General features: G+C 39.3%; 3 protein-coding genes across 3 annotated transcripts; 1 reads left to right on the forward strand and 2 right to left on the reverse strand.

The window, feature by feature from the left end:
• Positions 1-657: 657 nt before the first annotated feature.
• Positions 658-1,755, forward strand: LOC120284175. The gene is made up of 2 exons (XM_039290971.1): positions 658-1,317; positions 1,627-1,755. The coding sequence occupies exons 1-2, from the start codon at positions 658-660 to the stop codon at positions 1,753-1,755; spliced, it is 789 nt and encodes a 262-aa protein (XP_039146905.1).
• Positions 1,405-5,491, reverse strand: LOC120250073 (probable aminotransferase ACS12). Its single transcript, XM_039258835.1, has 4 exons — positions 5,082-5,491; positions 4,859-4,993; positions 2,809-2,969; positions 1,405-2,729 (listed from the first exon to the last, which is right to left on the reverse strand). The coding sequence occupies exons 1-4, from the start codon at positions 5,430-5,432 to the stop codon at positions 1,874-1,876; spliced, it is 1,503 nt and encodes a 500-aa protein (XP_039114769.1). The 5' UTR covers positions 5,433-5,491; the 3' UTR covers positions 1,405-1,873.
• Positions 5,492-6,675: 1,184 nt separating this feature from the next.
• LOC120284176 lies at positions 6,676-13,974 on the reverse strand. Its single transcript, XM_039290972.1, has 9 exons — positions 13,555-13,974; positions 12,275-12,723; positions 11,482-11,596; positions 10,457-11,131; positions 9,862-9,936; positions 9,648-9,764; positions 9,298-9,553; positions 8,189-8,727; positions 6,676-8,017 (listed from the first exon to the last, which is right to left on the reverse strand). Exons 1-9 carry the CDS (start codon positions 13,864-13,866, stop codon positions 6,761-6,763), a joined length of 3,795 nt encoding a protein of 1,264 aa, XP_039146906.1. The 5' UTR covers positions 13,867-13,974; the 3' UTR covers positions 6,676-6,760.
• Positions 13,975-14,119: the final 145 nt, after the last annotated feature.

Consider the following 14,119-nt stretch of genomic DNA (forward strand, 5'->3'; position numbering starts at 1 on the left):
GATTAAATTTAAAAAATATTTTGTAACTTCTTTATATTTATTTATGTTTTAAATTAAAACAAGAAAAATTAGTAGGCCAATTGGTTAATGTTATTTTTCCATGTGAGAGATCCTAGGTTCAAACCCCATCCATTACACCCGCCGGGTCACGGGCCGGTTCCGGGTCCGGCTTCTGGTGAACCGGACCCGGCGGGCCCGGTTAACCGGCCCGTGCCCACCTCTAGCCATGCGTATGCTCGGGTTATCAAATCGCAATAAAATCTAAAGGTCAATAACCAAATTATAACTTTTTTAAGTTGGGTGACCAAAATAAAAACACATTGAAAAAAAAAAAAAAAGAACCATTTAAGTTGTTTACCTTTAAAAAACTATACAACAACTCACAAAACAAATTTATCTTATTTTAACAGATGTTGGCGCCGAATTCATCACCTTTGACTAAGAACTAATTAATTGTTTTCAATTCCAGCCTATTTCCAGGGCTAATGACTTCAATTCTCCAAACCCACCAAAGCGAGGGTAGCGTGGGTGAACCAGACCACACTTGCTAGAGGAGCAGCTAAGCTAACATGCATCATGTTTTCCTACAGTAAGTAGCTCTATCTGCATATAAATGGCACACTAAATTCAAGCTGAAGATGAGCAAACAAAGAGAAAATGGAGGCAAGCATTCAACAACAGGGTCATACCAAGAAGAGAGAATGGCAAACAATCTCAGTCCCATTCCTCTGGGAAGAGAGACCTGGAAATCCAAAGAAAGAATGGGCATCCAAAGGTCCAGCACCATTTTACACAGTACCCTCACAGCCAAAGCTTGTGGTTTCAGTCCCTTTCCAATGGGAACAGGAGCCTGGAAAACCACTTCTTCACTTGCACCAATCTAGCCATGAAACCTCTTCCATTATTGCAAACCTTTCTTACAATCCTTTCATAGAGGAGAAGGAGAGTACTTACAGTGAGGAGGATAAGTCCTCCAGCCAAACTGAGAACCAGTTTTCGGTTTCAGGAACAGACACTGACAGCAGCTCCGATCATTCATCGGTGATGAATAATAATAATAATAATAATATGAGCTTGAATTCTTCGGAACTAGAGTTGCTCTTCCCTTTGTCTTCTCCTAATGCAGGTTTTCTTGACAAGGCTGTATTGCCAGTGGAATCATCAATGGGAGTACATACTTTGAAGGAAGAGAACAGTGGGAATTTGAGCTTGGTAGTGAAGAGGAATTTTACACTTGGAGAACTGATGATGCTGAGCAGGAAATTAAGCTGCAGAATGAAGCCAACTGATGTGAAGAAACCAACAAGCATGCCAATGGTAACTTCTCTTGCAATACAGTGGTATAATATGCCCTGAAGAATTGAATCAGATAAATTATCATAGAAAAGCATCCAAAAGACAATATGGCCGCAAAATCACATTTACATGAGTATTGAAGTTTCTGAGATGTAAATTTGCAGTAGAACTTAAGACAGCGAAGATTCTCATGCTAGAGACATTTCTAACCAGTTCACAACTTTGCAGGACTACATTCGGAAGAACCTCCTCGTGTGCTTTTCATTTGGAACTGGTGGAGACAAGGCTGGTGTACTTATTGCCAACTAACAAATGTCAGCAATGGTGCAGCACCAGACGGTCACTTTAAGTTCATATTTCTCCTGTCAGCTCAAATGTATTTCCATTTCCAGAAATCCTGGAGTCTTTGTATTGGCAATTGTGACAGATAATCATCATGAAGACCCTAGCATGAAGTGAAGAATCACCCACTTCGCCGGCAACATCTTATCCTTCCTACTTGTGTGCACATTGTAAAGCATGAATAGACTTGTTTTATAGCAAAGAATGCAAAACCTGAATACAAGTGTCAAGCATTTTAATGATTTACTTTACAGCTTTCTATAACACTCCTTATCCGCCCGATAACTACAGGAATATCTCTTTCACTCAGTGTTGTAAAGCAGCAACGAAACCATCCAGGCTCAATACAGTGGCAGGATGATCCAGGTGTTACATTGATCTTAGCCACATTTAATAGCTTATCCCAAAGCTCCAGCTCCCCTTTCTCACTGTATGATCGAATGTACTTACTCATATCTGCCCAACAGTAGAAACCCCCACTGCTAGAAGCACACTCAATGCCCAATTGTTTCAGTCCATCCACAAACAAAGCATACATTTTACGAAGCCTTACCCTGTTTATCTCAATATATTCAGTAATGAAATTCACATCAGAAAGCATTGAGACCAGCAAACGCTGTGTGGGAGCTGAAATAGAGGAGAACCTTGCCAACTTCTTTGCAGCAACCAGGATAGTTTCATTGTAGGAGTATAGGACTCCCACTCTAAAGCCGGGAAGAGCGAGATCTTTGGACAGACCATATATAATATGAACCCTGCTTCGGTCAAAATCTTCAGCCTCGACAACTTCAGCCACACTTACAAATTTCGTATTTTCATAAATTGAACCAGCATATATCTCATCAGATATCAAATGAATGTTCTTCTCAGTAACAAAGTCCAGAAGGTCATAAAGTGTCTCCCGACTCAGCAGATTACCAACTGGGTTGGAGGGGTTTGAAACAAGAACAGCACGAACCTTTACACCTCTCTTCTTTGCTTGAGTGTACGCTCGTTCTAGAGCAGCAATACTTAAACTGAAGCCGTCGGTGCTTCGGCATGGAACAGGAATTAATTCTATGCCTGTTCGCAGCTTAATGTCCCTGTCAAACCTGTTTATTAACAATACCTCAGAAGATGATATAGATGTTCAATTGCTAAGTATGGATGAGTTAGATCAAAGAGAATTACCCTGGATAATACGGAGAAGGAATGAGGAATGCGTTTCCAGGATCTGCAAGACAGAAGCTGAGAGTCTCAATTGCTGGAGTTGCACCTGAAGTTAAGATGATTTGTGAAGGATTAAATGAAACTGATCCTTGCATAACTTGACACATGAATCCAGCCATAGCCTGTTCAACCAACCAAAACAAATGTTAGTCAACAGCTACAAACAACTTAAATCCTCAAAATGACTACTGTTTAGCTCTAAGTGAACCTAAGTAGTTAGGAAAAACCACATTTTCTAGACTTCAACAAGCACTTCAGAATTAGTTCCTCTGGGCGTTCATTTCACTGTAAGTGAGGGAAAGTCAGGAAGTGAAGGAAGTGCCACTTCCCTGAAGTGGGGGGAAGTGATAATAGAATCGAAAAATTTAGGTGTTGGATGAAGTTCTATGAGTTCAAAAAAGACTTTAGAAGTGAAAATAAGTTGGTTTTTATAGATTGACTCACTTCCCCCACTTCAGTAAAAAAAAAATACTGAAGTGGGCTTAGTTCAAAATCCACTTCAGCACAAATGAACACCAGAAGTCGGGGAAGTCAGACCACTTCCCCTCACTTCCCCCCACTTTCCCTGAAATGAACGCCCCCTAACTAAGCTCATTTTGTGGCCCACGCTATAGACAGGCACACCATTTAGATATCACTCCCCTTTACCATTTGAATCATATGGATGCTCTAACAGGAGATCAAGCACAGATGCAAATCAAATCCCAACAAATTGTACTAGAAAAGAAGATAGAGATGGAGACAGAGAATAATATTAGCAAAGCAAGAATTTATGTCCCAGGATGTGCCACCACTTGTTGCACAAATTGGCAGTTATAAGATATTGTACTGGGTCATTGCCGACAATTGCTTCCAATTACCAATATTTAACCCTATAAATTTTACCCCATCTTACTACCACTATTCAACCAGAAATTTTAATCTGTAAATAGTTTCAAATGCTACAAGAGTTATTTCAGTCACAGCAATATAAATAGCAGGGAGAATGAACAATTCTGAACAATGGACAAATTCCCTGAGTACCAAATATAGTTTTTATGCAAGACAAGATCAAAAAGCCTAATGAAAAGGACAGGAGCCTCATCTCCAAATCTTTAAAATACATCAAAACCATGCAAAGATCTAAACCAGAATTGAGACATAAATATCAGGGGCAATTACTACCAAAATAAAATCAGGAACAAGTGGCAAAATACAACAGAAAATAAAAAAGCACAGAACCAAAACATCATGATTCTAAAAACCAATGTTTCTCATACCAAAAATGGATATGTAATTAGACCCCAAAAGCTATTTTATAGGAAATGAAAACATTTGCTAACATTAACTTACTCTTTAACAACCTTTATCTAGGATGACATACTTCTCTAGCAATCTTATCTATGGGTCAATCATAATTATGAAAAAGATTCTAGCCCTTTCAATGCTAAAGGATTTTCGATTGACAAATGCAACCACATAAAACATACTATTTTACATTTCTTAGTTAATACTATTTTCAAGGTAAAGCAACCATTTTCCTATTCAAATTTTAAACATAGATCTCAACCCGATATCACTCACTCTACCTACTATTATTGATTTTTTCCCTTCAAGAGGATGACTTTCTCAACGCTGCCAGTTCACAACTCATATAACAAGCGATGGACCAATCGTTCTCATTACCCCATATCAACCAAGAAACAGCCATCTGAGCCAAGTCTCCAAATGACAAAGAGAGTGGCAAAATTATTTCTAAAGAAGGCTCCTTGTCATACTTAAAATGTAAGCCATAACGACCATGGTCCAACAAACCAATCTAAATCACATCCACTACACCAACTTCTCGCTCCAGATGCAACAAAAAGGCATAAATTTTAATGCTTTTTTCTTAATATGCAACCAAATTTGCACCAAGAGAAGAAAAATGCAAAAATCTGAAAAGCAAGCATGGTGAACTAAATATAATCCAAGAGAAAACAATGCAGTAAAAAAATAAAAATAAAAATAAAAAATCAATCCATCTACTCACAATCTTCAAGTCCATCAATCCATCATATGGCTGGTAAGTGGCAAGCCCACTGATGTTCAGCTCGTCATGCAGGTTCCCAAGCAACGATTCCTTCATATTCCTCTCAAGCCAATCGCGAACCAAATCCAGAGTCAACTGCAACCAAAAAGAAACCCCCAATCTAAATCCCCAGAAGAATCCCAAAATCACAAGACACCATAGAACCAAAGCAAAGAAGTAGTACCTGGTTTTCAGCCAAGCCAAGCTGAATAACCCCCTCAGGATTAGAGACGGGATGGTAAGCATCCATCGAGCACTCCTGGTAGCCGGAATAGTAGGGGGAGTCCGGGGCCCTGGCGACGGCGGAGGCACGGGAGGAGGCCGAGGCGGGAGCGGAGCTACCGCGAGGGGAGAGTAGGGAGCGAGACTGGGTTCTGGGGATGGGGACGGAGGGCTCGCCAGAGGGCGAAGGGCGGGGGCGGTGACGCTTGAGGTAGAGCTGGAGAAGATAGAAGAGCGCGCAAGGGATGACGGAGCCGAGGACGAGGCCGCCACGGCCCTGTACGACGCCTTGGAGGGGGACGATGACGCGCATGGCGGTGCCGCCGGAGGAGGAGGGTTGGCGGCGGGGGAGCGAGGTCGCCGGAGAGTGCTCCTGGGCGGGGGGTTTGGGGCTGGGGGTGGGGTCATTTGGGGAAGAGCAGGGGCGTTATGGGAACGATAATTGTTCCCAGGAGGCCATTGAAGTTATCTATAATGTCTTTGGTTTTTCAGGGCGGAGGAGTTTAAGCCACTGAAATGAAATGAAATGAAATACCTCTTTTCTTGTTGGGATTTTTTGGGAAGATGCGGGTTACTTTGTTTTTACCGGAATGACCCCACTCTTCCCATAATGTCCCTGGTTAAAATAAAATTTTAGAGAGAGAGAGACAGAGAGAACCTTTGGATCGACCAACGGTAGTAAATTTATTTTATTTTATTTTATTTTATTTTATTTTATTTAAAAAAATGTAAATTTTAAATTTATTATATATATTATAATATGTATTAATGAATATTAATATTGATTAGAAATAATATTTTATTAGATTGTTAACGTTTTATAAGACTAGAATAATATTGCTAGTTTTACTATTTTTTAGGTTTTAATTGTTTGTTGTCTTGTTATTGTAAAATTAAGTAAAATAAGTTTAAAAGATTTTTTGAAAGGAGAAACTGAAATTTGAGAATAGTTTTTTGAAACATACAAATAAAAAACAATAATTATCACATGGTTATGATTATTTAAATTATTTATATTTTAAAATAAATATAAAAGGATGGTATTATATATAGATATGGATGACACATTTAATTGGTTGGCTAAGAATAGAGTGATTTCCCTTTTGAAGAAAATAGTAAATATATATATATATAGGGTAAATTTGATAGTGTGATATTTTTGAGGGTGTGAATTGTGGGGATCCCAAAGGAATCTTGGTCGCTATGTAATGCAACCAAACTCATACTAGCCACAGTGAACAGGGTCTACTTCGGTCTCTCAAACCACACCCTTTTGTCCTCTTCGTTTCCCGCCACAAAGCAAATCATAAATGTTGTCCACTTTAGTTTGTTTTCATTTTAATTTTTTTTCTTTTTCTCAAACAACACTAATCATTTGCTTTTGAATATGAAAATAATTTTTATTTTATGGATAATGCTCATTGAAAAAAGTACCTCTAGAATCGAGCATCCAAAGAAAGAATTAATTCTAAGATGGGTATTGCTGGCTCTCTATAATTCTAACACTTCATATAATAAAACAAAAGATAAAAAAAAAAAGCTCAATATAATTACATTATATTCTGTCACCCATTAATAAGTAAGAACCCATATGAATTAATAACGTGCATGGCACTAAACATCTAATCAATTAATCCATTATTAATGACTTAATTTATTCTCAATCTCACCACGTTGTTGATCATCATTCTTAGCAACAGTAATAGTAGTAGCAGTAGCAGTAGCAGTAGCAGTAGAAGAAGAAGAAACAAGAGCAGCCAATGGAGAAGAAGATGATTGCTTAGACGACCAAGGCTTCATCTCTTGAGGCTTCTTACCAACAATGCTCTTCTGTTTACCAAGAGCTCTTGCACCATTATTACTCTTCTTCTTAGTGATAGCAATGGCCAAATCATTAGGAAACAAAGACCTCCAAAAGAAAGCATGAAGAAGAGTAGAAATGAAAAGAAGAGAAACCATAGTGGATGACATGAAGGAAAGACTCAAAGCAAGAGCTTTGCTCATGAAACAAGGAACCTCTTCAGCATACTTAATGGTGGCAAGAGAAGCAGTGGTCATTGGGAATGTATAAGACCACCATGCAATGGAGAACTTAAAACCACGGAAGAAGTTGATTCGGACAACAAGAGACATGTAAAGGAACAAAGCGATGAAGAAGAAAGTCCGAGCAATGGCATCAAATTGGTTGTAGATAGAGGACCAGGCTAGACTTGCAGCTGCTGGAGTGGCAATGAACATGGAGTAAACTGGGTGGAGTTCTTTAGGGAGAGCTTCATTGGTGGGAAGTCTCTGGTATAAAGTGACAAAGACGACGAGGTAGTGAGCAAGGCCAATGGCGAACAAGAACTTAGCGGGTTCGATCCAACCAACTTTGGCTGCGAGAATGGCACCGACAAAGTTGCCGATGACGGAGAGATGAGAGGAAGGATTGGCCACTTTGCAGAGACGGCGTTTGCCACCGGAAAGCCATTGGCCGTAGATTTTGAGTTCTAAGAGGAAAACTGGGGCCATGAAAGAGCACCAGAGAGCAGGGTGAGGAGAATGAGGGAATAAAGAAGGAGGAGCTCCTAGAGTTAAGAACATGCAGGCAATCCAAGGAGCAAAGAAGAAGTTGATGCGGACTGGGTGGAAGTATTCCCGGCGAATGGCCTCAAAGAAGAAGAGGGATTTGAGGGAGTAGGTGATGGAGATGGTGAGGAGAAGGGAGACGGCGAAGAGCCAGAGAATGAGATTGATGAGAGGAGGGATGGAGAGGAAGTGAAGAGAAGGGCTGGAGGAGAGGGAACGCCAGAGAATGGTTTGGCTGCCGAGACCGAGACACATGCCAAAGCAACCGATGGGGAAGCGCAGTAGGAATGGCCATAGTTCATCTTTGGGCAGCAGGATGTCTTCATGATCCTGCATTAATTTGTTGTTATATATATATACATACATACATGAGTTTTCAGAATTCAATCTAAATGCAAATGATTCATGCATGCATGATACTAATTATATTCTTCAAGCTAAACAATCAATAATGAAACTCTAAATTAACTAGAAAATATAAACATATATATATATACATACCCGAACTTGGTCAAGCTCTGGGCCTCGGAGGGCGGCAAAATACCTGCCGGCAGGAACACTCTGGTTCTCAACCTCCTCCTGTCCACCGGCAGTAGAGCCACCAACATCCATGCTCTGTAAATTTACCTCACTGTCTTTCCTCAAAGGCAACAATGAGTTCTGTTTTGTTAATGTGGATTTTGTCCTAAATATGCTGAAATCTCCTTTTCTATTAAGCATGACTTCTCCTCCAACCTCCCCTCCAAGACTTTTCCCATTCCTTGTCAAAACTCTCTTGTCATCCTTATTAGCAACACCGTTTCTTGTGTTCTTTCCCTCCATTGCCATTGCAGCAACACCAGTCTCCAAGGAGACTTGCCTATCAAATCGCTTAGCTCCGGCTTTCCGGAACTTCACCGGTTGTTTGCCGAGCTTGTTGCAACGTTCTCCGGCATCAGCTTGGACAGGGTAGACATCCACAAAGTTTTGGGTTGGTTCCATTACAGCCTCCACCTCCTTCTCCTCCTCCTTGTCAACAACAACACCAACATGATGCGCTCCTTCTTTGCGGTTATATGTTCATAAAGTGCATGCATGCATGCATGCCTGAACGTGGGATCAATTAATGGATTGATATCTTTTACGTGATTTCTGATGGAAAAAGAAAAAAAAAAAATACAAAAAAGAGGAGCCTCACGGGGGATGGAATCACTGCGTTGTGTGGTTGAGAAGAAGAGAAACGCAGCTATGCCAGAGCCCCTGTTTGCAATTTGCATGGAGGAGAAGGAGAAAGATGGAACCAAGGATGCGTTCTTGTTGTCACGGGCTTGGTTTGGTGAAAAACTGGTTGGAATGCGATTTAGGTGTTGATGTTTTGACCATTGACTTCAATTTCTTATTTTTGGCAGGATTGGCACCATTTATATTCTTCTTGTGCTGTTTTGGTTTTGTTCGCCTTTTTTGGGAATTTAGTCAGCTTTTTTTCCAATTAATTAATTGAAACTACTACCCCTGTAAAGCATTATAAATGAGCAACTTGATGATATGGATCATAAGATATATTGCAATTTAATCAACTGAATAAATGATTAACAAAAATGGAAAGGATTATCAGGTGAGGATTGATTATTCATCCTCCAACATTTCCCTATGGACATGCATGCAGGAAGTGCTGCAATATTTGTAGTGATACCGATGAAATGGAACCTTGCCTGCAAGAGAAACATTGCAGCATGAGCATTTGATGTCGGTTGCTGAACTCGCGGCCGGAGAACTGATTGGTGCTGGAGCTGTACTGACTGGTTGAGCATTGAGTGCCGCTATCCTCCTCTCGGCCGCAGCTGCTCGCTTTTCTCTGGCTTCTGTGAGAGCTCTTTGTTGCACCTCCTGGTCAATGTTACATTTACATTAAGAACAAAATGTTCACTCATCGAAAGAAGAAGAATAAACAGGTGTGAATTATTCAATATTCAAGCCTAACCTCCTTGGAAATGGATGGTTTGATATTAGATTTTGTTTGAGGTTTTGGGAGGGTAGGAGCAGGAGTCTCTTGGCTTTGTGAAGAAACTTTTGAGGTGTTCTCTGCTTCTGCCTGAGCCTGCAATTTAAAGCAAAAGATGAGCATTATGTGAAGGAAAATGAGAATGTTAATCAGGAAAATGACTAAGGAAGTCGGACAACGATAAAATTTAAACCTTAGCCTTTTCTTTTGCTTTCCGCAATTTCTTCAACTCTTTGGCTTTAGCTTTCCTCTTGGCGTCTTTCTCTGCCTGCATGCCCATTTCAATAGAAAATATTTCAATTAAATTTAGTTAAATTTCCATAGAGCTTATTATGCAGCCATAGACAAAGGGCAGAACAATATTACCATGAAGATAACAGTCCTAAATAATAAGAGATCACTATCATTGAAATCTTGTCTAATAAAAAAATGTGTGGCAATGGCAGGAATAGGCATTCTTTAGAGATTATAACTCCAGTAACCATCCCTAGAATATTCTTTTCATCACCACATCCATCTCAATATTTTCTGTTACCATATTCACCAGGCATAACCAAACTCATTGTTAGCATTCCTCACTTGTCAGCAGTTTTGATCATATATTATTTTTCACTACCCTCACTATGTCTACACTTTGCAAATGACAAAACCAAACTCATTTTAACATGATGCATACAATAATGAGGGGCCACTAACATGTCAAACAAGTTAAATGAAGCATTAAATGATTACTACATCAGGTATAATTTACAAAAGAGTTCCAAGAAGAAACCAGGAATGATCATTACCTGTTTGGCAGCTTGGGTCTCCTCCATTTCCTTCGTCAATGGACTGGGAACATTGGCAGCATGCCAATCCCACTTGTCAAGATTTAGAGCCATAAACCTTCGGAACGTATTTCTGACTTCTTTTTCTGTAGCCAACATATATGGAGTTCGACCTCTTGGATCTTTTATGCAAGGATTCAAGCCCTGTTCAAGAAGCTCTAAAGTTTGTTGAGCATTGCCTGATCTTGCCGCTTCATGGAGAGGTGTTAATTCATTTTCAGGTGGTAAAAAACTTATGTTCTTGGCATCACTTGGTAAATTCAAATCTGAGGATTCAGCATCTGAAGATAACTCAGGCGAGGTTTCCTTTACTTTCAGTTGTTTATCCAGATGTCCTTCATCTGATTCCAGATTGTCGTTTTGACCATCAGCTATGTTCATCTGAGACTCCTCCACACTTGTCTCCCAATTTACCTCATACGTGATTTGTGTTAAGTGGTTGTATAGGCGTTTTGCTTCCTTAAGAGTAGGCCTATGGACTGTCAGAGGAACATGTCGCACCACATGTTCATGAAAATTCAGTTGCGGCTTCTCATCATCAAAAAGAAGCTGACGATTTTTAGAAGGGGCATAAATGAAAATGCACGAGGCAGATTGAATGTACTGTTTCCAAGAGACTAACAATTCTTGTATGTCCTGCAGCAAAAGCAAACAGATTGTTAGAAGACTAAAGAAGTGTGTCATCTGATAAATTCATAGTGAGACTTAATTCAAATAGGACATAGCTACTGATCCAGACCAAGGCTGAAACAATTCAACTTGGAAAAAAAAACCATAAAAATCATATGCTAGGTATGCAAATTAAGTTGTTTTGACATGCGAATGCATCAATGCACATACAACTCTAAACAAAACAATATCTCAAAGGTTTAAGCATTAATAATATGGCGAGTTTGAACAGAATGCATCTGGAAAAGCTAAAATTCTGTTAAATTCAAACTCAAGGAAATCCACATGAATGTTCTACATGGCACAGTAATTGGTACCTTTTTTAGTGCTGCTTCATTATAACGCCTAAGAGCTGAACCTGCTGAATGTGCAGCTTTCCCAGTTGCATCTTTGGAAGATTGCTTCTTCCCAGCTTTTGCCCTAACAACATACCTACAGAACAACAAGAGAAGGATACCTATCTTAGAGAAACAAAAGAGCATCTGGTATCGAAGCATGAAATTGCAATAAGGATTGAAACGTAAACATTCCCTTAAATCTAGATTACCTACTTGCATCAATCTACACATCAATGAATTTGTACAGGAAAACATGCATGTATGTCAAAGATTTTAAAACCAAGTTTCTCCTCAGAAAAATCAGAAGATCCACACAAATGATATTAGCAGGTTCAGACAATCAGGACACAAGATTCAGGCTAAGAGGAAAACTTCAAAGATAATGATTTAACTATATAAAAATAAAGTAGCATATGTACACTTTCTCAAATGAACAAAATTTGTTCAATAAAATTAAAAAAGAATATTAAGTTGGACCAATCAGCTTATGCAAGATAGTGTTCATCAACAGCAATTTGATCTAATCTGGTGAATAAAGGCATCAATCAATATTGGTCATTCAGCAAGTAGGACTAAGAACAGATATGTGGTCTATGGTTAAAAGACTAGAATCAATGGAAGGGCAATAGAGTTGTTTGAGTGCAAGATAGAGAAGAGCAAATCATGTTACCACACATCGCAAGAACTATTCAGAAACTAACACAGAAAACTCAGTTCAACTCATTTCCACAGCAATTCCAAGAAAAAAAGATGAATGCATTGTTTCACTAACCTATGGAAAGTTTTATGGGCTATGATAGAGTTGCCATCAAAAACACACCCAGCAAAATGTCCACCACTTGCAAGCAAGACAACCCTTAAATGTGTTTTATTTCGAGGTTCACAAACTAACGCTTTCAATCTACTGATCAAGTCAACCTCATCCATGCACGGCAAACATCCAGCATCTCCAAACTGACTTGATTTACTATTGTCAAGGGAAAGATGAGCAGATTCATCCATAAGCAAGCAACGCCAAACAGAAATTGTGTCTCCTGACTGAAGATGGAGAAACAATCTTTGTTTAATTTCTTCATTGCTCTTACTGCATAATCCTTTCTCTGACTCATCTTCAGAATCAGATATGCTCGATATATCAAAGTCTTCGAAGGATGCATCACCCCCCAACTCATCAAAGTCCTCTTCCTTGATGATATTCTTACCAGAAATGCTTAATTTAACCTGCAATCAATAACAATCTATAAGCAAGAAATCTCATAAAAAAAATGATGACGACAAAATGCTTGAAGAAACAGGTAAAGTTACATCATTAAACAAGTGAAGCAGGAAGCAGAACTATGCTATACTCTTTTAAAAGAAATTCAGTCTAAGAAGGACAAGTTGCAGCACATATCACAGCTAACAAATAACAAAGAAAACTAATCCCTGATTCATTATTCAATCTTTCTCTCAGTTTTCTCCCTACTTATTTACCATTAATCACTTCCATCAATAGAAAAGCACACCAGTACTTTTATATAAGTATTTACATATGTCAAAGAAGTCAGTAAGCCATGTAGGACAAGTTAACCTCTTTTATACATTGCATCAGGACAAAAGAGAAGCATCCCTTGGTTAAAGACAGATAATGGAGAGAGGACCAAAACAAACACTAAATACTTCTCCAAATCATGAGCAAAATCAACTAAGTTCCAGATTCTAGTAGTATTATTAGCACAATTCATAGATTGTTTTCGGAACTCTAACCAGTGGTAGAGTGATTAAGGATCATTCAACTTCCAATTAATCACAATATGACATCAAATACTATAAAAATTCTCTCAAACAAAGGCCTTCAATCCAACAAAAAAGTTGATTAATTTCGGATACATAAATACGTTTATTGTTAATATTAGTAGCAAAGCACAAAAGGTAACACACATGGATGCAAAAGAACAAGAAAGCAATTGAGAGGTCACAGCGATCGAAGATTCAGATTAAGCAAAACCATAAATTTCACACAAATTGTTCCAGTTTCTACAATAAAATGGAGAAGATTACGAGGAAGCTTACATTGAGGCGATGGAGATCGGACTTGAAGTGGAAGCGCTGGTCCTGGAGAGACTCAAACCCTTGTTTGCAAGTGTTGCAAGTCCATATAGTCGCCGTCTCCTTCCCTCTTCCCTCCACCCCAAACGCTTCATCAACGCACCCCTCTGCCGGGGCTTCAGCTCTAAGGGGCGGCGACGGCGGGCGAGGAGCGAGAGAGATGCTGGATGGGATCTCGAGAGGGCGGAGGAGTCGAGAGCAGTCGAAGAACCCGGCTGGGAGATCGAAGATGGATTGATACCTGGGTTCCCGCCGCTTCCTCTCGCTCGCCGCCATTGCTGAGAGCTCGTCGTCCAAAGCCACGAATCCGAAGGCCGTGCTGGACCTTTGCTTGTGATTTCGTTTGCTTTCGCGGGGCTTGAGAAGTGGCCCAAATCATGTAATCTTTTTGGGCCGAATATAAATTTAAAAAATCAATTGTTTTTACAGATACAGGCCTACATATATATATATATATATAATTTTGGGATTATTTTTTCATATTTCGAGTTATAATAAATATAAATTTTCAGAATATATATTTTTTTTT

The sequence above is a fragment of the Dioscorea cayenensis genome, chromosome 19, assembly GCF_009730915.1.
Source record: "Dioscorea cayenensis subsp. rotundata cultivar TDr96_F1 chromosome 19, TDr96_F1_v2_PseudoChromosome.rev07_lg8_w22 25.fasta, whole genome shotgun sequence".
Classification (NCBI taxonomy): domain Eukaryota; kingdom Viridiplantae; phylum Streptophyta; class Magnoliopsida; order Dioscoreales; family Dioscoreaceae; genus Dioscorea; species Dioscorea cayenensis.